This window comes from Somniosus microcephalus, chromosome 18 (assembly GCF_052327205.1).
Source record: "Somniosus microcephalus isolate GS21.2 chromosome 18, FLI_Smic_1.0, whole genome shotgun sequence".
Lineage (NCBI taxonomy): Eukaryota > Metazoa > Chordata > Chondrichthyes > Squaliformes > Somniosidae > Somniosus > Somniosus microcephalus.
Genome location: NC_141004.1, coordinates 68,841,900 through 68,866,665, shown reverse-complemented (window position 1 = coordinate 68,866,665; position 24,766 = coordinate 68,841,900). Strand labels below are relative to the sequence as shown.

At 46.3% G+C, this 24,766-nt stretch overlaps 1 protein-coding gene across 4 annotated transcripts in view; it reads right to left on the bottom strand.

Moving 5' to 3' along the window:
- sycp1 (synaptonemal complex protein 1) overlaps positions 1 to 24,766 on the bottom strand; it is a 698,098-nt gene that overhangs the window by 282,255 nt on the left and 391,077 nt on the right. For all 4 annotated transcript variants that reach the window (XM_086011629.1, XM_086011633.1, XM_086011630.1 and 1 more), the window contains exons 18-19: positions 20,961 to 21,064; positions 4,514 to 4,631 (exon numbers count right to left, since the gene is read on the bottom strand). In XM_086011629.1, the coding sequence (XP_085867755.1) occupies positions 4,514 to 4,631; positions 20,961 to 21,064 (222 nt within the window). The remainder of the gene's footprint in view (positions 1 to 4,513; positions 4,632 to 20,960; positions 21,065 to 24,766) is intronic.

Genomic DNA, 24,766 nt, shown 5'->3' with positions numbered 1-24,766 from the left:
GTCCGGTGTTGAGGTGGATGGAGGGGTAAATAAGACAGTTGGGAATTAGAGAGTGTACTGGTGAGGGAGATAGGGGTTGAGGGTGATAATGTTGGAGGAAGGCAGTTGAGGGAGATGAAAAAGTGATTAGAGACGTCCATGTCAATGATCAAAACCTTGAAGGTGTCGAGGCCTCATGCGATAGCAAATTTGAAAGAATGAGTATGGATGGGGGAGTAGATTTGCAAGTTGAGGTTATGTAAGGGCATGAGGCACTGAAGTTGGAGAAGAAGGGGCAAAAGGAACTTAGATGAAATTTAAAATGTAAACTACATAGAGAAAATTAACTGGATTAGCATCAATGTAATTACATTATTTTTGTAATCTAGCATTACTTCAGTACCCTTTTTTTTTAAAACAAATTATATGCAAAATTTTGCACGGCATGCTTCTGCACAATGAGCATTGAAATTCCAATTTTTCCAAGGATTGCAAAATTGGGGTAAACTGTACGGATCAAAAACTTCAGTTATAACCCTGTCAATATATCCGTGAAATGTGGGTAAATTGGCTAAGCCTCAAAAGCGGGCGTGGGTATCGCAGTACGTGATTAATCTGCTTTGCAGGCAGCACTTTAAATTGGTGCTGCTTGCTGTTTTAAATGATTTGTGCATGCAGCCAGCACTATCCACGCTGTTCATTGGCTGCACGCATCAGCAGGCGGCCCTATATAGCAAGTGGCTAGCGCTACTTAAAGGCAGCTTGCATCTCTTAAAGGAGAGGTGCATTGTGGCTACAAGAAGTGGTGGGAGTTTTTTGAAAAGTGAATCTGGGCTGTGATATTTTAAGAAATGGATGAACATGCGAGAAAGCGAGCACCAATACACTGGAGGTCTTGGTGCAAGACGTGGAAAGGAGAGCAAGAGGCCCTACAGACATTAGCTCAGGAGGCAGTGGGAAGAAGTAACAGCGGAAGTCAATGCCAGGAGTGTTGCTCCAAGAACGTGGATGCAGTGCAGGAAGAAGTTTAATGATCTAACATGAGTTGTGAAGGTAAGTGAGTTCATCTTCAAATGGCATATCCTACCAACTGCACCACTAGACTCATCCACTGCTCAATTCACTACACCCCCATCACCCACCTACCAACAATCTCCATCAATCAGTACTCAACCCTTCATTTCATGTTTTACCTCACCCTCATACGTTTAGCACTGTTGCAAGCCTCGAACCCACAACTCACAGCTTGCAACAACTATTCAACCATGACAGTCACATCCAATGCTGTTCTTGCCCTGTTTTGAGGCTGCAGTTGTGGCTGCAACAGTTGGCAGATTTCAGTCACGATCTCTTTTGACCTCATCCTCCTCCTCCTCCTCCTCCCTCTTCCTCCTCCTGAGGTGGTTCCGCAATCCCTGGTGGCAAGGGCTGGGCCCTCATGATGGCCAAGTTGTAGAGCATGCAGCAGACCACCACAAAATGGGACACCCATTCAGCCGAGTACTGAAGGTCTCCTCTCAAGCGCTCAAGGCCGATGGCCTGCTTAATGATGTTCCTGGTGGCAGCATGGCTCTCATTATGACTGCTGGGCAGGAGCGTTGGGGTTGCGGAGGGGAATCATGAACCAGGTGGAGAGCAGATAGCCCTGGTCTCCGACCAGCCAGCCGCGAGCTTGACATGGTGGCTGGAAGAGTGCTGTCACACCACTCTGGTGCAGGATGAAGGCATCGTACCTGCTGCCAGGATAGCGGGCATTGACATTGAGGATTAGCTGTCTGTGGTCGCACACCAACTGCACATTAAGTGAGTAGTAGCCTTTGCAGTTACGGAAGATCTCAGGACTGTTATGCGCTGCCCGCAAAGCCATGTGGGTGCAATCAATGGCGCCCTACACCATGGGGAATGCCGCTATCCTGGCAAAGCCACATGCACGCTCGTGCTGCTTCCCTCTGGTGATGGGGAAGGAAATGTAGTCCCTTCTCCTACTGTAGAGAGCCTCTGTGACCTCCCGAATGCAGCGATGGATGGCGAACTGCGAGATGTTAGCTATGTCTCGTGTTGCAGACTGGAAGGATCTGCTGCCGAAGAAATTGAGGACAAGGATGACTTTTATGCCACTGAGAGAGCTGTGGTCGCCCTGATCTGAGGCTGGAGGTCTGGTTGCAGGAGGTGGCAGAGTTCTGTGACCACCTCCTTGGTGAAGCAGAGCCTTCTAATACACTGCTCCTCGCTTAATTGCAGATAGGAGAAGTGCTCTCAGAATACTCTCGGAGGGTAAGGCCTCCTGTTGAGAGCCCTGATGGCCCTCCTCCTCCCTCTGGCCACATGTTCCAGTCTTTCTCGCTGCCTCTGCTCCCTCCACCATAGATCCTGGAGGGCGAGGTCGACTGCCAGTAAAACCCCATTAATGTAGCCAAGTGTAGCAGTTTGATTTTTTTTAAGTATAAATGTAGCTACTTTTTAGTTGCACAACACTCCTGATACTAAATAAACTTGAAATCATGAAATGAGATTGTTGCACTATGTGAAACTGACAAGAAAGCACTGAAACGCTACTAACCTACAGCTGCGACTCATTACTGATGATCCCTTTAAATAACGTCCATGGAGCCAGCTTCCTGGTGCTTCACGCCAGCTCTCCCTGTCGCTGTTTCCTCCAGGCGCTAAGGTCAATTTCGCAGATCGGGCGGTCCGTGAGCGTTCCACACTCAGTGACAACATGACCCATCTGGCGTTGAGGCTCCCGGCGATAATTGTTAGCGGCGGTGCTGCGGGGAGGGTCGGGATTTGGCGTGTGGCGCTGGATTCACCTCGCCCCAGCGGTAATGCTCTAGCTCCCCGTTAGCGCCATCTGCTGGCGTTAACGGGAGATGCTAAGATACTGAATTTTCCCCCCTATAGCTCTCATGAGGGTGCAAGCTTTGACTATAATTCCCCATCGAGGTCCTCATCCGAGTCCTGTACAGCAGAACCCGCGCGTGAACTCGCCCTCCGGGGAGCTAGCCCCCGAGCTACCCTTTCTCCCTGGGCTTGCTGCAGCCCACTCGTCCCTGGTGCCTCACCCTGTGCAGATCCCGCTATTATACTAGCCTCTAAAGATCGCGTAGTGCCAGTGTCTGAGCTGGTGCCTGCATGTGGGATATGCAGTGACACGGTGTGTTCTTCCTCCTCCTCTTCGCCCGCCTCGCTCTCTACGGTGCCCTCAGGGACAGGCTGCTCAGGTGCTTGCTCATTATCTGAAAGCATAAAGGCACAAGAGTCGGGTTAAGGTGAGGGGAGGGGGTAGGATTGGGAGAATTGCATGCATATAGCATGATTAGCTGGAAAGTGCGAAATGCTTGTGGGGTGAGGGGGAAGTGGGATGCGAGAAGAAAGAGTAGGGATGAACATACCATAGTTGCCCCCAAGGGGGTCAACATCGCCGGTGGCCACGGCGCCCACCACCTGGTGCCCAATAATCTGCAGCACTCTATTCTCCAGCTCAGACAGTTGTTGGGTGTCGGCTTGTCCCCTGCCTGTGCACTCTTGCTCCCTTCTGTTGTGAGCCACCTTGGCCTGCAAGAGAAAGGAAAGTGTGTGAGTGAGTGTGGAGCAATGTGTTTGGGTGATGTGCCTGCCATAGTTGAATAGCTGTGATTGTGTGCAAGGGGTGAGATGTGGGTGTGAGTGTTGGTAAGTAGAGATTGTTGGTGGGTGAGTGCTGGGGATGTGGTGCTTTGGGCAGTGTTTGAAGACTGTGGTTCAGATGGTGGTACGTAGCATTTGTAGAAGCTTTCACTCACCCTGACCACTTGAGTAAGGTTGTTAAATTTTTTCCTGCACTGTATGTAGATCCTGGGGACCAGAGTGCTGCCCGAGACATGCTGTGCTACCTCCCTCCACATGGTGCGGAAGACTTGCGGCGAGGGCCTCCTGCCACTTGCCAGGTAGAGCACCACCCTCCGTCTCTCCACAGCGAACACCAATGCCTCCAATGCTTGATCGCAGAAACTGCGGGCTCTCTATCTGGGGCGTGGATCTGCCATGAGTACAGCTGCTTCAGTTCTCCGGCTCTTTCTCCTTGACATGCTGCTGCTTGCTGAGGCAGCTGCACAGCCACCAATGCTGAGAATATTCTGCAGGGTCACTGAACCTCCCCTTTAAGAACTGGAAAAAGCCTGTGGCAATCATAACTTGTGATTAGATTGCACCTGATATTGGTCCACCCTTTGAGTGGAACGCCAATGAGCTTGGGCTTCAAGACTTGAATTAGGACTCCAATCATTTCTTTAAGCAGTGAGCACGAATTTTGCATGCAGTCGAAAGCATTAGCGCCTGGCGCTAATTCTCCAACTTTTCTAATTATACCGCCCATTCCTGAGTTATAATGAAATTCTAGCCCATTATACTCTATACTCATCCCTCAAGTTTGAAAAAATAAGGTATGAGTGCTTAAAAAAAATTACCTGCAGGAGCTCATTATATAACATTGATTTTATGATGCCACAAAAAGCTTGCAGCTGCTATAAATAACTTGCCTAATTATGTTACCTACTTCAAGTTTCTTTTGGAGGTCTTTAAGTTCTGCATTTCCGTTACTTAGGTCTTGTGAAAGAGTTGCTTTCTCTAATAACAGGATATTGTAATCTGAACAGAGTTTTTCATGCTTTTCTCTGTGAGAAAGAAACACAGATGTTAAAACAGCTTTCTATAGCTTCATTTATTAATACAATAATAGAACTAGTTATTATTAATCAGAGAACAGTTTTCACTTGATTGTGATCAGCTATACAGTGTAACACTAATTCAGTCATAGAAATAGTGGCTATCCTTTAAAACTGATTTAATTCAAAGCATAGAAATGTACAGGTAAAAAATGAGCAAACAAAAGCATTATCCTGACATCAAGAAATTAGCCAGATGCAGAAATATGCATCTGCTGCTAGGGCACCAGCAGCTACCATGCACCATAAGGTTAGTACAGGCAGTGACAGTAATGGTCAACTGCAGCCACAAGCCTGTCTTCACCTCCTTCTATGCATTCTGAAATGCTAATTTGGTGGCATGGAGTGGTAAACAGGGTCAAAGATTGGTGTGGGAGAAATGGGTTTCGATTCCTGGGGCACTGGCACCAGTACTGGGGTAAGAGGGAGCTGCTCCGTCAGGATGGGCTTCATTTGAACCAGGCTGGGACCAGTGTCCTGGTGAATCGAATAACGAGGGCTGTAGATAGGGCTTTAAACTAAATAGTGGGGGGGGGAGGGATACGCTGAGCGGAAATAAAAAAAGTCAAAGAAAAATGAGATGGCAAAAGTGCAGGATAGCGATAGAGGTAATGATAACCAGAGTGTGACAGGAAGGGACAGAGCGTATACACATAAGAGTGCACCAGAAAGAGGGGTCAGAGTAGGGAAAAATGGTAAAAAGACAACATTAAAAGCTCTATATCTGAACGCACGCAGCATTCATAACAAGATAGATGAGTTGACAGCACAAATAGAAATAAATGGGTATGATCTGATAGCCATTACAGAGACGTGGTTGCAAGGTGACCAAGGCTGGGAACTGAACATTCAGGGATATTTGCCATTTTGTAAGGATAGGCAGAAAGGAAAAGGAGGTGGTGTAGCTCTGTTAATAAGGGATGAGATCAGTGCAGTAATGAGAAATGATATTGGCCTAGAAGATCAAGATGTAGGGCATGAGCTTGCCAGCCCTGGGGAGGCGGATTTGGAGGCAGGATTGCCGGGAAAATGGCAGAATTTGGGGGCGGGTGCCTAACCTGCCCCCAACTCGCCTCCAAGCCATCTTGGCAGGAGGCAGGTAGCGATCCCGCACCGGGTCCCGTCTCCTTGGAGGTGGGAAGGGATTACAGCCACTTAACTGCCTGTTAACAGACAGAAAATAGGATTATCCCCTTTTTGCCCACACAAGCGTGGGCTTCTCGAAGGCTCCGAACCCCGCCAGGGTCACAGAGGTCAGTAGTGCGTCTGCGGGGGTCCAAAAGTGTGCTGTGGAGGTGAGTGATGGGTGCAAGTGTGGAGAGGTAAAGTGTTAGAAAACGTGTACTTACTAACGTAATAAAACTCACTACGCACTTGGTTTGAGTATAAAGCAAGGCTTCAATCAACTTGTTTCAGAACATGGAGGTCTAGTTGTACTTCACTAGTTCCTTGTCTTACAAAATGTCCCTGGGCAAGCTGGGCCCGCGCCCGAGTATTTATACTCCTTGGACGGCGCCACCAGCTGGCCGTCCAGTGTTATTTCATGAGTAGTTTCTTGATGAATGATGAGATTTATAACATTCTTCCTGCCTAAAAGATTTGGAAGTCCGACGACTTCCTCTTAACGGATTAGGTGGACCACTAATAGCCGCAGTCTTTTAGATCTTTGTTTATGGCTAGAAGGCACGTCTCCCGGACTGTGTCTTGGTCCCTGGGTCACTTGATCCGTACCAGTGGATCGACAGGGTCCGTGTTGCCCTGATCGACCCGAGGGAGGCTGGGGAGATCGTGACTCCGGGTGCAGGTCCCCACAGGCGCAGAGCTGGCTTCATCCTGTTTGATAGCCGGGGATTGACCGGCGTCCTGGCCTAGGGTGGCCATCCCACGGGGAGCGCTCGGCTCCCCGAGTGGATCCGGTGGAGCAGCCGGCAGATCTCTCGATGTCCCAGGTAGGGCGTCATCTTCGAGGGAGCGCAGAGTGTCGGCATCATCACCATGGGTCCCTCTATCAGTTGGGTCCATGGAACCGGCTGGACAGGAAGCCAGGTCCCGGAGCGAAACGGTGGACTCCCAGCCATCAGGGTACCGCACATGCGTGTACATGGGATTGATGTCCGTGAGTTCTACCTCGTCGACGAGGGGATCGTTTTTAGAAGATCGGACAAATCTTCGGAGCAGCACGGGGCCGGGAGATGCCAACCATGACGGTAGGGACGTCCCATGAGCGGAGCGACGCTGGAAGCTGAAGAATCGCTCGTGAGGTGTGACATTGGTGGACGTAGAAAGAAGAAACCTGATGGAATGCAACACGTCAGGGAGCATAGTTTCCCACTACTGGTCTGGTAGGTTGCGTGACCTCAGTGCAAGACGAACAGCGTTCCAAATGATAGCGTTGTATCTCTCAACCTGTCCGTTACCGATGGGATGGTACGGTGTCGTTCTACTTGTGGCAATTCCCTGTTGGGAAAGGTAACTTTTGAGTTCGCTTGACATGAAGGAGGGACCCCGATCAGAGTGGATGAAATTGGCCGTACCGCAAAGGGAAAAGACTTGATCAAGGCATTTGATCACTGTGGAAGTAAGCATATTGGGACAGGGGAAATCAAAGGGTGTTATGTATTGTGTGTTCTCCTCCCACCTGTGGTGGCGCTGTCACAGCAGATAAATGGTTGGGTGTTCTCTTGGTTAAGTTTAGCTCTCTTTGTTCGGAACTCTCCAGAACTTTCCTTTCCTTCCTGAATAAAGCACTTCATGTTTGAATCTCTGGGTTCTGAGTTCTAATTGTGTCTAGGTAGAAAGATACCAACACAACAAAGTCGCGACGAGGATCGGATGAATCTGTGTTGTGGGAACTTTCTTGTTTTCGACTACAAAACACTCGGAACAGAGATTGCAGCATCACATTAACGTTACGGGTGCAGGGAGTAAACAGAAATTTTAATTTGAAACGTGAGATGGCTACTATATTAGGAAACATCGGTGATTTCGATGAAAATGTGGAGCAATGGAGTGCTTATGCAGAACGTTTTGACTATTTTGTATTGGCGAATGCGGTGGCAAACGAAAAGGTCGTGCCTATCTTTTTGAGTGTAATGGGGCCGAAGACATTCAATTTACTTCGCAGCCTTGTGCAGCCAGATAAGCCAGGAACTAAAACATATAAGCAACTAGTGGAAATTCTTGGAGCACATTTTTCACCAAAACCTCTGGTTATTGCTGAGAGATTTAGATTTCACAAACGGAATCAAGAGGAGGGGGAATCAGTGACGATGTTTATTGCTGCTTTAAAAAGGTTGTCAGAACACTGCGAGTTCAAGGAGTTGCTGAATGACACCATTAGAGACAGACTTGTGTGTGGTCTGCAAAGTGCAGCCACACAGAAGCGCCTTCTTACTGAGGACAACCTTACTCTTGAAAAGGCCATTGAAGTTAGTGTCTCCATGGAGATGGCGGAAAAGGAGGCTCACCAGTTGAGTTCAACAGGGAGAGTTCACAAGGTGTCGTCTGAGCCTAAAGGTGCGCGGAACGGCACATGTTACCGTTGTGGGAAAACGGGCCATCACGCTCATGACTGCTGGTGTACGGAGCTGGAATGCCGAAATTGTGGCAAAAAGGGTCACACTGAACACGCCTGTAGAGGTAAAAAAAGAACAGACAGAGCTGGGAAGCATGAAAGCAAAATGTCTGTATTTGGACAAGAGAGGAAAAAGAGTGTTCATTCAGTGCAGTATGATGGAACAAGCAAAACAGAGGGGAGCGACACCTCTGAGGAGGAAGAGGTGCACATACTGACGGTTGCAGGCGGTTCAAATGGCTACTGGGTGTCACCACTGGTGGAGGGACAATCAGTGCGGATGGAGGTGGACACAGGCGCGGCTGTGTCCCTTGTTTCAGACACTGTCTACAACAAAATGCTAAAGCATCTTACCCTTCAGCCAACAAACATTGTGCTAAAGACGTATACCGGTGAACCTGTGGCCATGAGAGACGCCATTGAGGTGACAGTTAAATTGAACGGACAGACTGCAAAACTGCCACTATATGTGATAAAGGGAAATTACCCATCGCTACTGGGACGTGCATAGCTAGAGAAAATCACGCTGGACTGGCCTGCAGCCCGCATGATGTCAAAAGGGGAGTCAGGTCTGACTGCAGTGTTAAACAAACATGCAGAACTCTTCAATGGGGAACTTGGGAGCATGAAAAAGATCAGCGTGAGGCTGGACATTAAACCTGACAGCAAGCCGAAGTTTCACAAAGCCCGACCTGTACCCTATGCAATTAGGCCAAAGGTTGAGGCTAACTTGGAGGCCTTAGTCGAGAATGGAGTCCTGGAGCCTGTGAGCGTGAGCAAATGGGCCACACCCATTGTTCCTGTCCTGAAAAAGGATGGATCTGTTCGAATCTGCGGGGATTTTAAAGTGACTATTAACCCGGTGCTGTCTGCGGAACAGTACCCTCTTCCCCTCATTGATGATCTTTTTACGGGCCTGGCCAGAGGGCAAAAGTTCAGCAAAATAGACTTATGCCAGGCTTATCTACAAATGCATGTCGATGACAAATCAAAGGAGCTGCTGACAATTGTGACACACAAGGGGCTATACAGGTACTGCCGCCTTCCGTTTGGAATTACATCGGCCCCTTGTGTGTCACAATTGTCAGCAGCTCCTTTGATTTGTCTGTGATGGGAGGAGGGGCAGTTTTACCCTTGACAGCTGTAACCTTAGCAGTGGTTCTTGGGGGAGGAGCAGTTTCATAGATAGCAGCTGTAACCTTAGTAGTGGCTCTTGGGGGAGGAGCAGTTTTATAGATAGTAGCTGCAAAACTAACAGGAGCTCTCGACCGGTATACCTTAGAAAAGTGGCCTTTCTTACTAACAGAGGTATGGAGGTGCCGGTGTTGGACTGGGGTGGACAAATGTAAGAAGTCACACAACACCAGGTTATAGTCCAACAGCTTTATTTGAAACCACAAGCTTTCGGAGCGCTGCTCCTTCGTCAGGTGAAGTGGAGAGATGCCTATAGACAGATTATATAGTCAGAGAATAATGCCAGATGATTACAGGTAATCTTTCTAACTGCCATTTATCACACCTCGGCAGAGAGATAATCACAGCAATCAAAGGTGTGAATGGTGTCCAAACAGGTCAGTCAGGAAAACATTACATCAAAGAACAATGAGGTAGCGTCACAAGGGGTAAAATGTTGCAGATGCTGGGGTCTGTATGAAAAACAAAAAACAGACAAAAAACATTTTCTTTGCTACAGACTCTGAAAGACGCCCTCGTAAGAACGGGATATGACGCTTGACTTGTCGATCGACAGTTCCGACGGGCCACAGCAAAAAATAACATAGACCTCCTCAGAAGACAAACACAGGACACAACCAACAGAGTACCCTTTGTCGTCCTGTACTTCCCCGGAGCGGAGAAACTACGCCATGTTCTTCGCAGCCTTCAACATGTCATCGATGATGACGAACACCTCGCTAAGGCCAGCCCCACGCCTCCACTACTCGCCTTCAAACAGCCGCCTTACCTCAAACAGACCATCGTTCGCAGCAAATTACCCAGCTTTCAGGAGAACAGCGACCACGACACCACACAACCCTGCCATGGCAACCTCTGCAAGATATGCCAGATCATCAACACAGATACCATCATCACACGTGAGGACGCCACCCACCAGGTACATGGTACATACTCATGTGACTCGGCCAACGTTGTCTACCTCATACGTTGCAGGAAAGGATGCCCCGGAGCATGGTACATCGGCGAGACCATGCAGACACTGCGACTACGGATGAACGGACACCGCGCAACAATCGCCAGGCAGGAGTGTTCCCTCCCAGTCGGGGAACACTTCAGCAGTCAACGACATTCAGCCTCCGATCTTCGGGTAAACATTCTCCAAGGCGGCCTTCGAGACTTCCGACAACGCAAAATCGTCGAGCAGAAACTGATAGCCAAGTTCCACACTCATGAGAACGGCCTCAACCGGGATCTTGGGTTCCTGTCACGCTACATGTAACTCCACCTGACGTAGGGTCATCCAGACTTGAGTCGTCGTTGGCTTCTTCTCTCTACACAGATGCGGCCGGACCTGCTGTGATTTCCAGCAAAGAAAATGCTTTTTGTCTGTTTTTTGTTTTTCATACAGACCCCAGCATCTGCAACATTTTACCCCTTGTGACCCTACCTCATTGTTCTTTGATGTAATGTTTTCCTGACTGACCTGTTTGGACACCATTCACACCTTTGATTGCTGTGATTATCTCTCTGCCGAGGTGTGATAAATGGCAGTTAGAAAGATTACCTATAATCATCTGGCATTATTCTCTGACTATATAATCTGTGTCTATAGGCATCTCTCCACTTCACCTGACGAAGCAGCAGCGCTCCGAAAGCTTGTGATTTCAAATAAAACTGTTGGACTATTACTAACAGAGGCTCTTGACTGGCATACCTTAGAAAAGTGACCTTTCTTGATGCAATGATTGCAGGTTGCGTTATGAGCAGGACAAAATTTCCTATGATGGAACGCACCTCCACAGAAGAAACACTTCCTTCCAGATTCCAGTCCCATCTTCATGTTGAGGATACCTTCCACCGTGTTGTGTGGCACTACCACCGTGCTAAATGGGACAGATTTCGAACAGATCTGGCAACTCAAAACTGGGCATCCATGAGGCGCTGTGGGCCATCAGCAGCAGCAGAATTGTATTCAACCACAATCTGTAACCTCATGGCCCGGCATATCCCTCACTCTACCATTACCATCAAGCCGGGAGATCAACCCTGGTTTAATGAAGAGTGCAGGAGAGCATGCCGGGAACCGCACCAGGCATACTGAAAAATGAGGTGTCAACCTGGTGAGGCTACAACATAGGACTACTTGCATGCCACACAACAGAAGCAACATGCGATAGACAGAGCTAAGCGATCTCACAACCATCGGATCAAATCAAAGCTCTACAGTCCTGCCACATCCAGTCGTGAGTGGTGGTGGACAATTAAACAGTTAACAGGAGGAGGAGGCTCCAAAAATATCCCCATCCTCAATGATGGTGGAGCCCAGCACGTGAGTGCAAAAGACAAGGCTGAAGCATTTGCAACTATCTTCAGCCAGAAGTGCCGAGTGGATGATCCATCTCGGCCTCCTCCTGAGGTCCCCAGCATCACAGATGCCAGTCTTCAGCCCATTTAATTCACTCCACGTGATGTCAAGAAACGGCTGAAGACACTGGATACTGCAAAGGCTATGGGCCCTGACAACATTCCGGCAATAGTACTGAAGGCTTGTGCTCCAGAACTAGCTGCGCCCCTAGCCAAGCTGTTCCAGTACAGCTACAACACTGACATCTACCCGGCAATGTGGAAAATTGCCCAAGTATGTCCGGTCTACAAAAAGCAGGACAAATCCGACCCGGCCAATTACCGTCCCATCAGTCTACTCTCAATCATCAGCAAAGTGATGGAAGGTGTCGTCGACAGTGCTATCAAGCGGCACTTACTCAGCAATAACCTGCTAACTGACGCCCAGTTTGGGTTCCGCCAGGGCCACTCAGCTCCTGACCTCATTACAGCCTTGGTCCAAACATGGACAAAAGAGCTGAACTCAAGAGGTGAGATGAGAGTGACTGCCCTTGACATCAAGGCAGCATTTGATCGAGTGTGGCATCAAGGAGCCCTAGCAAAACTGAAGTCAATGGGAATCAAGGGGGAAACTCTCCATTGGTTGGAATCATACCTAGCACAAAGGAAGTTGACTGTGGTTGTTGGAGGTCATTCATCTCAATCACATGACATCACTGCAGGAGTTCATCAGGGCAGTGTCCTAGGCCCAACCATCTTCAGCTGTTTCATCAATGACCTTCCCTCCATCATAAGGTCAGAAGTGGGGATGTTCGCTGATGATTGCACACTGTTCAGCACCATTCGAGACTCATCAGATACTGACGCAGTCCGTGTCCATATGCAGCAAGACCTGGACAACATTCAGACTTGGGCTGACAAGTGGCAAGTAACATTCGCACCACACAAGTGCCAGGCAATGACCATCTCCAACAAGCGAGACTCTAACCATCTCCCCTTGACATTCAATGGCATTACCATCGCTGAATCCCCCACTATCAACATCCTGGGGGTTACCATTGATCAGAAACTGAACTGGACCAGCCATATAAATACTGTGGCTACAAGAGCAGGCCAGAGGCTGGGAATTCTGCGGCGAGTGTCTCACCTCCTGACTCCCCAAAGCCTTTCCACCATCTACAAGGCACAAGTCAGGAGTGTGATGGAATACTCTCCACTTGCCTGGATGAGTGCAGCTCCAACAACACTCAAGAAGCTCGACACCATTCAGGATAAAGCAGCCCGCTTGATTGGCACTCCATCCACCACCTTCAACATTCACTCCCTCCACCACCGGCGCACTGTGGCTGCAGTGTGTACCATCTACAAGATGCACTGCAGCAACTCGCCAAAGCTCCTTCAACAGCACCTTCCAAACCCGCGACCTCTACCACTTAGAAGGACAAGGGCAGCAGACGCATGGGAACATCACCACCTACAAGTTCCCCTCCAAGCCACACACCATCCTGACTTGGACCTGTATCGCCGTTCCTTCACTGTCGCTGGGCCAAAATCCTGGAACTCCCTTCCTAACAGCATTGTGGGTGTACCTACACCATATGGACTGCAGCGGTTCAAGAAGGCGGCTCACCACCATCTTCTCAAGGGCAATTAGGGATGGGCACTAAATGCAGGCCTAGCCAGCCAGCGACGCCCGCATCCCATCAATGAAAAAAAAGATTGCCAAGATGTTGGAAAACTGTACCTTTTTGCTATGTAAGCTTTGGCAATATGGTTCTCTGTAAACTTTCATGCCAATAAAGCATTTGAATTGGAATTGCTGCTAGGGCGGGGTCATCATCAGTGAAGGCTTCTAGGGTAGGGTTGTCATCCGCTAGGTTAGAGTCATCATCAGTGAGGGCTTCCGCCCGAGACCTATCGAAGGAGTCATTAAAAGTGATAGCAGCAGCCCGTGCACGAGGTAGAAGATAGGTATCTGCATTCCTCTTTGCTAAGTCTCGCACCTCCATGCAGAAGGGAACTCCAGCATAGTAATCAATCCATCATGGACAAACTACTCAGACCTGCACGTCTTGACCTGGACCCGAATTCACCTACAACTGCTAAGGTATGGAAACACTGGTATCGTACTTTCAACAACTTCCTCAGGGTGTGTAGTGAGAATGTTCCTGATAAATTAGAGATACTTGCCAATTATGTATCTCCAACAGCCTGTAACTCGAGGGTTTTATTCTCCAACAGACGCTGGCGTATGAAGGGAGACGCGATCCCATTAATAAAGGAATCACGAATTAACTCTTCCTGGTACTGCTCAGCTGTGACAGCTTTAAGATTACAATCCTTGCTGAGCCTGCGAAGTTTCTGAAGGAATTCCTCAAGTGATTCCCCAGGTTGTTGTCGAGTTGTGGCCAGTAGATGCTGAGCAAAAATTTCATTTGGGGCCTTAGCATATAGTCACTGTAATATTAGGATAGCGGAGTCATAGTCTACACAGTCTTCGATATAGTCAAACACACGAGGAGATACATAATTGGCAAGTATCTCTAATTTATCAGGAACATTCTCACCACACACCCTGAGGAAGTTGTTGAAAGTACGATACCAGTGTTTCCATACCTTAGCAGTTGTAGGTGAATTCGGGTCCAGGTCAAGACGTGCAGGTCTGAGTAGTTTGTCCATGATGGATTGATTACTATGCTGGAGTTCCCTTCTGCAGTTGAAGTCGTAGCTGGCTGTTCCCGAAATCCCTCAGAGCGTGGAGTCGTTATCAAGTTGATTAAATTGACGTAATAAAACTCACTACGCACTTGGTTTGAGTATAAAGCAAGGCTTTAGTCAACTTGTTTCAAAACATGGAGGTCTAGTTGTACTTCACTAGTTCCTGTCTTACAAAATGTCCCTGGGCAAGCTTGGCCCACACCCAAGTATTTATACTCCTTGGACGGCGCCACCAGCTGGCCGTCCAGTGTTATTTCATGAGTAGTTTCTTTATGATGATGAGATTTATAACACTTACCTTTGTTTCTTCCTGCAGGCTTCAAGAGTTGGGTATGTGGAGAGTCTCGCACCTCCATGGTAGAGATGACAGATGGCCATTGCATTCTCCAATGCAACAACCATCTAATTTCTGCAAAAGAAAGAGGTTTGATGAGTTCTTGTATTCAAGAACTCATCAAACTACAGAGAATGTCAGTGTTTGACAGCTTCACAGAGCTGTCAAACGATGACAATTCATCTGTCAAAAATTTTTGACAGATGAAACGTCATACGTTGATGTTCTCTGTAACCAGATTTCCTTTAATTGGCCTGCTAAGCCCGCTGGGCGGGCTTAACAAGATCAATCAAGGGAAAATAGTGTGGGTTGGCCGGAAGTTGATGGAGGCAGTACCGAAACCCGACAAGTGGGAGTCCCGCCTCCAAAAGCTCCTCATTGACAAAATCACCCCTGCAGATTCAGTTTGGATAGAGATAAGAAATAATAAAGGTAAGAAGTCACTGGTGGGAGTGGTCTACAGGCCCCCAAGCAGTAGCCACACTGTAGGACGGGGTATAAATCAAGAAATAATAGAGGCTTGTAAGAAAGGTACGACTATAATCCTGGAAGATTTTAATCTTCATATTGACTGGACAAAGCAAATTGGCAAAGGTAGACTTGAGGAAGAGTTCTTAGAATGTATACGGGATGGTTTCTTGGAACAATATGTTGTGGAACCAACCAGGGAGAAGACTATTTTAGATCTGGTAATGTGTAATTAGGCTGGATTAATTAATTAATGATCTTGAAGTGAAGGCTCCTCTTGGGAAGAGTGATCATAGCATGGTAGAATTTCAAATTCAGTTTGAGGGTGAGAAAGCTCGGTCTCAAACTAGTGTCCTGAACTTAAACAAAGGTAATTACAAAGGTATGAAGGCAGACTTCGTTAAAGTGGACTGGGAAAATTTATTACAGGGTAAGACTGTAGAAAAGCAATGGCGAACATTTAAGGAGATATTTCATAACTCTCAGCAAAGATATATTCCGGTGAGAAAGAAAGACTAAGAGAAGGATGAACCATCTGTGGCTAACTAAGGAAGTAAAGGATGGTATCAAATTGAAAACAAAAGCATACAGTGTTGCGAAGAATAGTGAAAGGCCAGAGGATTGGGAAATTTTTAAAAACCAGCAAAGGACGACTAAAAAAATGATAGAGAGAAGATAGCAAGAAATATAAAAACAGACAGTAAGAGCTTCTACAGGTATATAGAAAGGACGAGAGTAATCTACCAATATTCCCTGGATTCTGGAGAGGTCCCAGCAGACTGGAAAACCGCAAATGTAGCGCCCCTATTTAAGAAAGGAGGGAGACTGAAAGCAGGTAACTATCGACCAGTTAGCCTAACATCAGTCACTGGGAAAATGTTGGAGTCTATCATTAAGGAAGTGGTAGCAGGACATTTAGAAAATCATAATATAGTCGAGCAGAGGCAGCATAGTTTTATGAAAGGGAAATCATGTTTGACAAATTTGCTGCAGTTCTTTGAGGATGTAATGAGCAAGGTGGATAAAGGGGAACCAGTAGATGTCGTGTATTTGAATTTCCAGAAGACATTCAATAAGGAGCCACATAAAAGGTTACTACACAAGATAAACGCTCACGGGGTTGGGAGTAATATATTAGCATGGATGGATAGAGGATTGGCTAACTGACAGAAAACAGAGAGTCGGGATAAATGGGTCATTTACAGGTTGGCAAACTGTAACTAGTGGGGTGCCGCAGGGATCAGTGCTGGGTCCTCAACTATTTACAATCTATATTAATGACTTGGATGAAGGGACTGAGTGTAATGTAGCCAAATTTGCTGATGATACAAAGATAGGTGGGAAAGCAAATTGTGTGGAGGACGCAAAGAATCCCCAAATGGATATAGATAGACTAAGTGAGTGGGCAAAAATCTGGTAGATGGAGTTTAATGCGGGAAAATCCGAGGTTATCCACTTTGGTAGGAAACATAAAAAAGCAAATTATTATTTAAATGGAGAGAGATTACAAAATGCTGAGGTACAGAGGGATCTGGGAGTCCTTGTACATGAATCAGAAAAAGTTAGTATGCAGGTACAGCAAGTAATTAGGAAGGCAAATAGAATGTTGGCCTTTATTGCAAAGGGAATGGAGTATAAAAGTAGGGAAGTCCTGTTACAACTGTACAGGGCGTTGGTGAGACCACACCTGGAGTACTGCATACAGTTTTGGTCTCCTTATTTAAGGAAGGATATACTTGCATTGGAGGCAGTTCAGAGAAAGTTCACAAGGTTGATTCCGGAGATGAAGGGGTTGTCTTATGAAGAAAGGTTGAGCAGGTTGGGCCTATACTCATTGGAGTTTAGAAGAATGAGAGAGGATCTTAATGAAACATATAAGATTCTGAAGGGGCTTGACAGGGTAGATGCAGAGAGGATGTTTCCCCTCGTGGGGGAATCTAGAACTAGGGGGCATAATTTCAGAATAAGGGGGCAGCCTTTTAAATCGGAAATGAGGAGGAATTTCTTCTCTCAGAGGGTCATGAATCTTTGGAATTCTCTTCCCCAGAGAACTGTGGAGGCTGGGTCATTGAATATATTTAAGGTGGAGATAGGCAAATTTTTAAAAGGTAAGGGAGTCAAGGGTTATGGGGAGTGGGCAGGGAAGTGGCGTTGAGGCCAAGATCAGATCAGCCATGATCTTATTGAATGGAGGAGCAGGCTCGAGGGGCCAAATGACCTACTCCTGCTCCTACGTCTTATGTCTTATGTTTCTTATGTCAACCTCCTTGCTAACCTTAAAAGGCTCTAAAGAAATAAATTACCAGGGATAGATGGGTCTGGATCTTCCAGGGTCAGGTCATTGTCATAAAAATCAGCAGTCTCCTGCTGTAGCACTGTCAGTGTATAGGAATGAGTGGGGGTGGGGGCGCAGGGATGCTGGAAATAGGAAACCTACTACAGAATTTTAAGGCCTGTAGCAACTTAAAAAGGAAGTAGCAGTACAATTACAGTATTGGAAGAAGCTGAGAAGTCATGGCAACCAGAAGACCAGTAGGGAATAGAGCTGATAATTTCAGTGAAGCAAAGATGGAAACATTGCTAGTAGCCATGAGGACAAGATTGTTTAGCACACAGTGAAAGAGACCATTTTCAGCCACTGTGAAGACAAATCGAGGGAGGTGGCTGAAGCTGTTAGTGCCAACTCCAAAACCGTAAGATCAGCAACATAATGCAGGGAACAAAAATAATGATTTGACCAGAATGGGCAAGATGTGTGCTTTACTCACCCCAGTAAAGGTGACACTTAACATCCCAGCTGGATAATGCATGATCACAGGCATGCCACATGCATCCCACTTACACACTGCATCTGCCAACCCTCTGTCACAGTATTAGTGTGTGCATGCAGTCATTAGATGCCATTCCCAATACTCTAATGAGCTGAGTGAGTCTGTTATGTCACATACCACATTCCCCTCCAAGTCAGAGACCATCCTGACATATTAATAGTCCTTCATTGTTGTTGGGTCAATATCCTGGAATTCCATACCTAACACTATTGTGGGTGCACCATTGTCGCAAAGAGTGCACCAGTTACATAGGAAGAGAGTAGGTCATTCAGCCCCTTGAGCCTGTTCCGCCATTCAATTAGATCATGGTTGATCTGTATCTTAACTCTATCTATGCACCTTGGTTCCATAACATTTAATATACCTGCCTAACAAAAATTTATCAATCTCAGTTTTGTATTCCAGCCCTCTTGAGATAAAGGCCAACATTCCATTCGCCTTTTTAATTATTTTTTGTACCTGAAGGGCCATCACAACATTCTCAGGAGAACTAGAGATGGGTGAGAGTGTCATGTTTGCAGCCGCAGCGGCGCAAATGAAACGGCAGGTGCCAGGCGGCCATTTTTTTTTGGGCTGCCTGACAGCACCTGCCCCCTTTCGCCTCCTCCTGCGGGGTGCTGGCCGCGATTGGTCAGCTCAGCACTCCTCTTGAGGCCGGGCTCTTTTGCTGGCACCCCGCTGCCTGGTGGTCCAGCAGGACTGCGCTAGGCCCCTCCCCGTTAATCAGGGGAGGGAGGCCTGCAATACCACGGCGCTACGTGCCAACGCGTGTGGCGCTGTTGCACGTAGTGCCACGATATTGAAGGGTAATGCCCCAAGAGGGAGGGGGAGCACTTCCAATTGCGCACCCGTCTCCTGCTTGGGGTGCTACCATTCAATTTCCGGTGCGGGGCGCTAACATTTTCGGGGAGCTGAAAGTAGTATGCTGGTAAAAGCAGGCCTAAGAATTTCACGGGCATTCAGCGGGCAGAAGTTGGGCAAATAGCGCAACTCTTTGCCCGTGGAGGCCCTTTTCCCGGGGATGCGGATCAGGGTTGTGGCACATGGATCTAACACACTACTCCAAAAGGAGGGACACAACTCTGAACTATTTGACAACATTTAAGAAAGGGCGGCATATCCGTTTTTTGTGGAGGGGAATTGTAACTTTAATTTTTATGAAGAAGGGAAGAAATAAAATTAAGAACTAGAGGCTCATGGCACTTATAAATGTAGATTATAAAATGTTGGCCAAAGCTTTGTTTTCTTGAATACAAACTGTGATGGAACAGATCATTGACACAGGCAGATGTATGGAGTATTCAGTTGCTAAATGGGAGAAAATTTGACTCTATTGAGAAATTCTTTAACACTCCTAATGGAAGGGGAACTTTTCTTTGTATGATTAACTTAGACAAATAAAAGGCACAAACAGAATAAGGAATAAATGCTCAAGGTTTTAAAGAATCCAGGGCAGACTTTTCTGTTATTGCATTTAGCTTAAAGGATCATCTGAGTGCTGCGCAAAGAGGAAAATTTCCAATTATTAATGGAGCCCATCCAATTTCCCATCCATGAATTTAAATAGACGAAAAATTGGGCCGGCTGTTACCGAGTGTGACCCCCCCTGTCTGATTTTATTCTATGTGCTGCACTCAGGCAATCCTTTGTAGAAAGTACAATGACAGGGAAATCTAGCCCATCAAATTTTGGAAATAGGTTGATATCATAAAGGTAAATGTTGTACACAGATTTACTAACTAGGGTGATTGTTAGTAGACATTTTTCCAAATAGTTCTCAGTTAAATTAGGGGTCTGTCTCTGTTATCTACATTATGGGCTGAAATGACTCCCTTGCTCCTCCTTGTTCCTCTCTCTTCCTCTCTTCTTCCCTCCTCCAATTATCCCCTCTAAAGCCACAACCTAAAAACTGTACTTAGTACTGACTCCCCATGTGCAATGCCACGAGATCAAAAAGTATATATTTTTTTTAGCCATTTGCTTGCAACTTTTTACACAACTTTTCATTTTTGACAATAAATATAAGCAAAATCGATCGGTAATTCTCAAAACGTTTTACACATGTTCCAGTCTACCAAACATGTCACAGCCTCTCAAACTAAGGATACTGATGTTGTTATGTCTGAAAAAAGTTCTCTTTCATTCTCTCCATTAGATTCTACTTCACTATCTCTCTTCTACCTTCTCTTCAGTTTCTCTGTCTCCTCCCTCCCCTCTCTTTCTATTCTCCTTTCATTCTCCCCATTTATGTTTCACAATCTTGCTCTCCTTTTTCTGAACCACTGTCTCCTTTCCAGCTTCATAATCTTTCTAGCTCTCTCTCTCTCCTCCCTTGAGGTTCTCCTTCTCCTGTTGCAGGCTCACTTACATTCCCTCCTTTTCAGATTCTCTTCCCTTCCAGTTCTCTATCCTTATCTGGTTCACATTCCTATTCTGATTTTCTCTCTTACCCCCTTTTCTTTAATGTCTCTCTCTTTTTCAGGTTCACATTCTCTCCTTTTCTGGTTCAATTTTGCTTTCCTTTTTCAGATTTAACTACCTACCTTTTCAGATTCTCTCTTTTAGGTTCTCCACCCCCTTTTTTGTGGTTTACTCTCTTATCTGATTTATTTCTCAGCAACATCCTTTTCAGGTTTTCTCTCTCTTTTTGGTTCACACTCTTTTTCTGATCCAAAAACCCTTTAATTTCCTCTCTTTGTCACCCTTTTATTGTTTCCACTCTTCCTCTCCATTACCCTTTTTTTAGCAGGCGTGTGCAGTTTGCGTGATCAGATTTCTCAGCCCATAACTCTAATTAACATCACTTTTCACCTATACTAATTAGCAGTATTTACCTTTCTTCTTCAAGGCCAGTCTTCAAGCTGTTTATTTTTTCGAAACAATCCCTCTCTTTTGCAAGTGCATTAATTATCTGTCCTTGCATCTCAGAAAGTACGCTCTGATGAGAAAAGGTATGAAGAACACCAACAAAACTTAATTATATACTTTGGTAAGGATGATGGAATTATTCAACCATTACGGTTCAAATAACAACTACTCCACAGAGTTCAGACCAAGTAGTACTTTGAGAAGATCGGGCCTTCAGTTCTGCATTTAGGACTAACCTATTCTATTACACATTTATCCTGATAAGTCTAAAAATATTTACTGAAAGCATGAGGGAAAGAAAAAATAAACAAATAAAGAAATGGACCAGCCATGGTGTGAGAGTTAGAAGAAGTGACCTAATATTTGGTTAAAAAGATGGTTTTTGAGAAGGTTTTTAAAGGTGAAGGGAGAAGTAGCAAGGGGGAGGGATTTAAGGAGGGAATTCCTGAGAGTAGGGTCGAGGCACTGATGTCTGCCACGAGTGTTTGGATGAGAGGAAGGGGGGGGGGGCGGTTGCACAAAGGGCCAGAGACAGGGGACCAAAGGGTGCAAGAGGGGATGTATAAATGGAGGAAGCTGCAGAGGTAGAATAGTGTGAGGCCATCAGGGAATTTAAGAAGAAAAAAAGGATTTTTAATTCAGTGTGTTGGGGGAGCAAGGAGCCAGTGTGAATTAGCAAGGACAAGAGTGATGAGTAAGCAGGAATTAATGTAGGATTGGATATGGTCTGTTGGGTTTCAAACAAGTTCAAAGTTTATTGAGAATGGGAGATGGGAAGGGGGCAAGAAGGATATTGAAGAAATTGAGTCGCGAGGGGACAAACGTGTGGATAAGGGTTTCAGCATTAGTGGGAGTGAAATAAGGCCAAAGGCAAATTATGTTACGGAGGTGCAAGTACTTGGTGATGGATAAAATGTGGAGTTTAACAATCAGCTCAGGTTTTTATGTACTGGTTCAGCTTGAGCAGGTGGCTGGGAAGTGGAATTTGTAGTGGGGAAACAAAGATGATAGCCTCAGTCTTCCTGTCATTCAGTTTGGAGAAAATTTTGACTCATCCATGACTTGATGTCAGACAGTCTAATATCACAGAGGTGGCAATAGAGTGAACTGGTGGTGGGTTGTGCTGGGTATCATCAGCATACAATCCAAAAGCAACACAGTTTTCAAAATGAACAATGAGTTAGCCATTTCTCTGGTCAAATAATCACTGACCCACCCCAGCTGTCTGGTAATAGTGCAAGACCAAACCTCTAGCCAATTAACTCCTTTTTGTTTAGTAACAAGAGTTTCCTAAAATGCAAATCCAATAGAAAACGGCAGTCTTAAATTTCTGATGTATTACACTCCTTTATAACATTCCTCCAGTGGAGCTATGACATTGATTTTCTGCCCATTGACTGTGAGTTAGTGAAAATTTTCTATGTTGCGACTGGCTTTTCCTCAAAGGCAAAGGTGGGTTTACTGATGAAAGTGCATCAGGACTGCACATCTGCCTGCTCAACCCTGTCACGTTTTCCTGGGTGAGCTTAATTGTAATACTGTGGGCATTATATGTACTCTCTAATGGGAATTCGTCTTTGAAGAGGAAAGAAATCCGGTACTGCTGCAGCATTTAAGTGGCTACAGCAGTGTCAAAGGGCAGATCAGTCATTAACTGGGTGCTAGAAATGATTAGAATGGAATGATACTTGGACCCCCTGATATCACAAGAAACCATCTTCTCACAATAACATGAAATGTTTGAGATTGTACTTAACGACCTGACCTCTGTATACTAATTAACATGCAAATCGCCATTGTTAAGTCTAGTTCCAGGCTGATGGCTTATTGTTTAGAAAAAATGTTGAAACTAGTACTACAGAAATATTGGGCTCGATTTTACTAATGGAGGCGGGTTGAGGGCGGGACCGCTGCTCGGCGGCTTCCCGACCCGCTCCTGGCTGCCACCTCCCATCAGTTACTATTTTGGCTTGATTGGCCTCATTATGGCCGATGTGTGGGTCCCCCCAGGCAATTGCTTGGAGGCTGTCAGTTTCTCGTGTCTGATGACACGTTGTTTGAATGTAAATTTAAAGGGGCCATGTCCCCTTTGGAAAAATATCAATGGGATGGATTGGTGCTGTATTAAATAGAAAGGGGAGTTGACAGCGTCTGTTCCGAACAAAATTCAATGAATAAAATTGCTGGTCATATTATTCAAGAAAAATATTTATGATTTTTTTATACATCAATTTATGATCTGACTATGAAATGAAAAAGATGCCAGATTGGTTCCAATCATTGGCTTAGTAATATTAATGTTTTTTTCTCTTAAAGGTGCTGGCTGCTGCAGCAACGGCAGCCTCAATAACTAAGGCTGCACCCAGGTTCAATGAGGGCTCTCTCCATGCTCTTGTTGAGGGAGTTAGAGGACGTCAGGAGCCCCTCTTCCCTGGAAATGGAAAGACGAAGCCTCCTCAGCAAACCAAGGCAGCTTGGCTGCAAATTGTTGAGAAGGTGAGCTCGAGGTCTGTGGGCAGACATACATGGGTTCAGTGTGGAAAAAGATTTAATGATCTGCTGAGATCACCTAAAGTGTGGCCTCTGTGTTCTGGGAAATGGAAGTTCAAGAGTGGGGACTCAGGGTGATTTCCATGTAGAATGTTGGTGGCGACACTGAACGCAAACCACCGTTTATTGGCCAGATGATGCCTGGGGTTTTGAGAATGTCGGATTATATTCATCTCCATGTGCCAGCCACCTGTGGTTGAAGCATAAGCTTACGTGAATCTGGCATGGATGAGTGCATCCCTTGCCTGATGGCCAGCAATGTGGTCGCCTGCTGCTGGATTGGCCACATCCGGCCCCGCAAGGCGTCACTCCCCATCCTCCAACTCATCCTCTTCCTCTTCATCTTCCTCCAAGGAGGCTGTGTACTGAGCCACTTGTTCATCCGGCAGCACTAAGCCGTGCTGCTCTTCCTCCAAATCTGACGACCAGGATGAGAGGATGCAAATGGTTCCCATCCCGTTGTTATAGATTTCAGTTGAGGGAAGAAGCTTGAAAGTGCAAACTCAAAGTGGCCTGAAATTATTCCCAATCTGTTCAAACAGCAGATGTGTGTCAGCTTGACCAGTCACAAGGTCAGTAGATTTGCAAAATCTTAACCCAAACCTCCAACAACAAAGTTGTTGCATTTGAATGCCAGCCATGTTACAGGAGCGCTTTTAAAGTTCTGCATCAATAATGACTACAGATCATGTCCTCCACCAATTTGTCTCCTTGCAGCAGGACTGTTTCTGACAAGATGGGAAACAGGAGCCAGAGGCAGGAAAATGGGAAACCTCTATCAAAACAGGCTCTTAACTGCCTTAACTATCTGTCCCACCGGTTGGAGTCGGGTCAGTTTGGGAGCAGCTGAACAGACACTCACGAAAATTGCATGGGGGCGGGATCGGTCCTTGGACCCCAGCTATTCACAATATATATTAATGATCTAGACAAGGGAACTAGATGTAATATCTCCAAATTTGTAGACGACACAAACCTGGGTGGGCGTGTGTGCTGTGAGGAGGATGCCGAGAAACTACAGGATGATTTGGACAGGTTGGGTGATTGGGCAGAAGCATGGCAGATGCAATATAACGTGGATAAATGTGAGGTTATCCACTTTGGTGGCAAAAACAGGAAGGCAGATTATTATCTGAATGGCAATAGATTGGGAGAAGGGGAAGTGCAACGAGACCTGGGCGTCCTTGTGCACCAGTCGCTGAAGGTAAGCATGCAGGTGCAG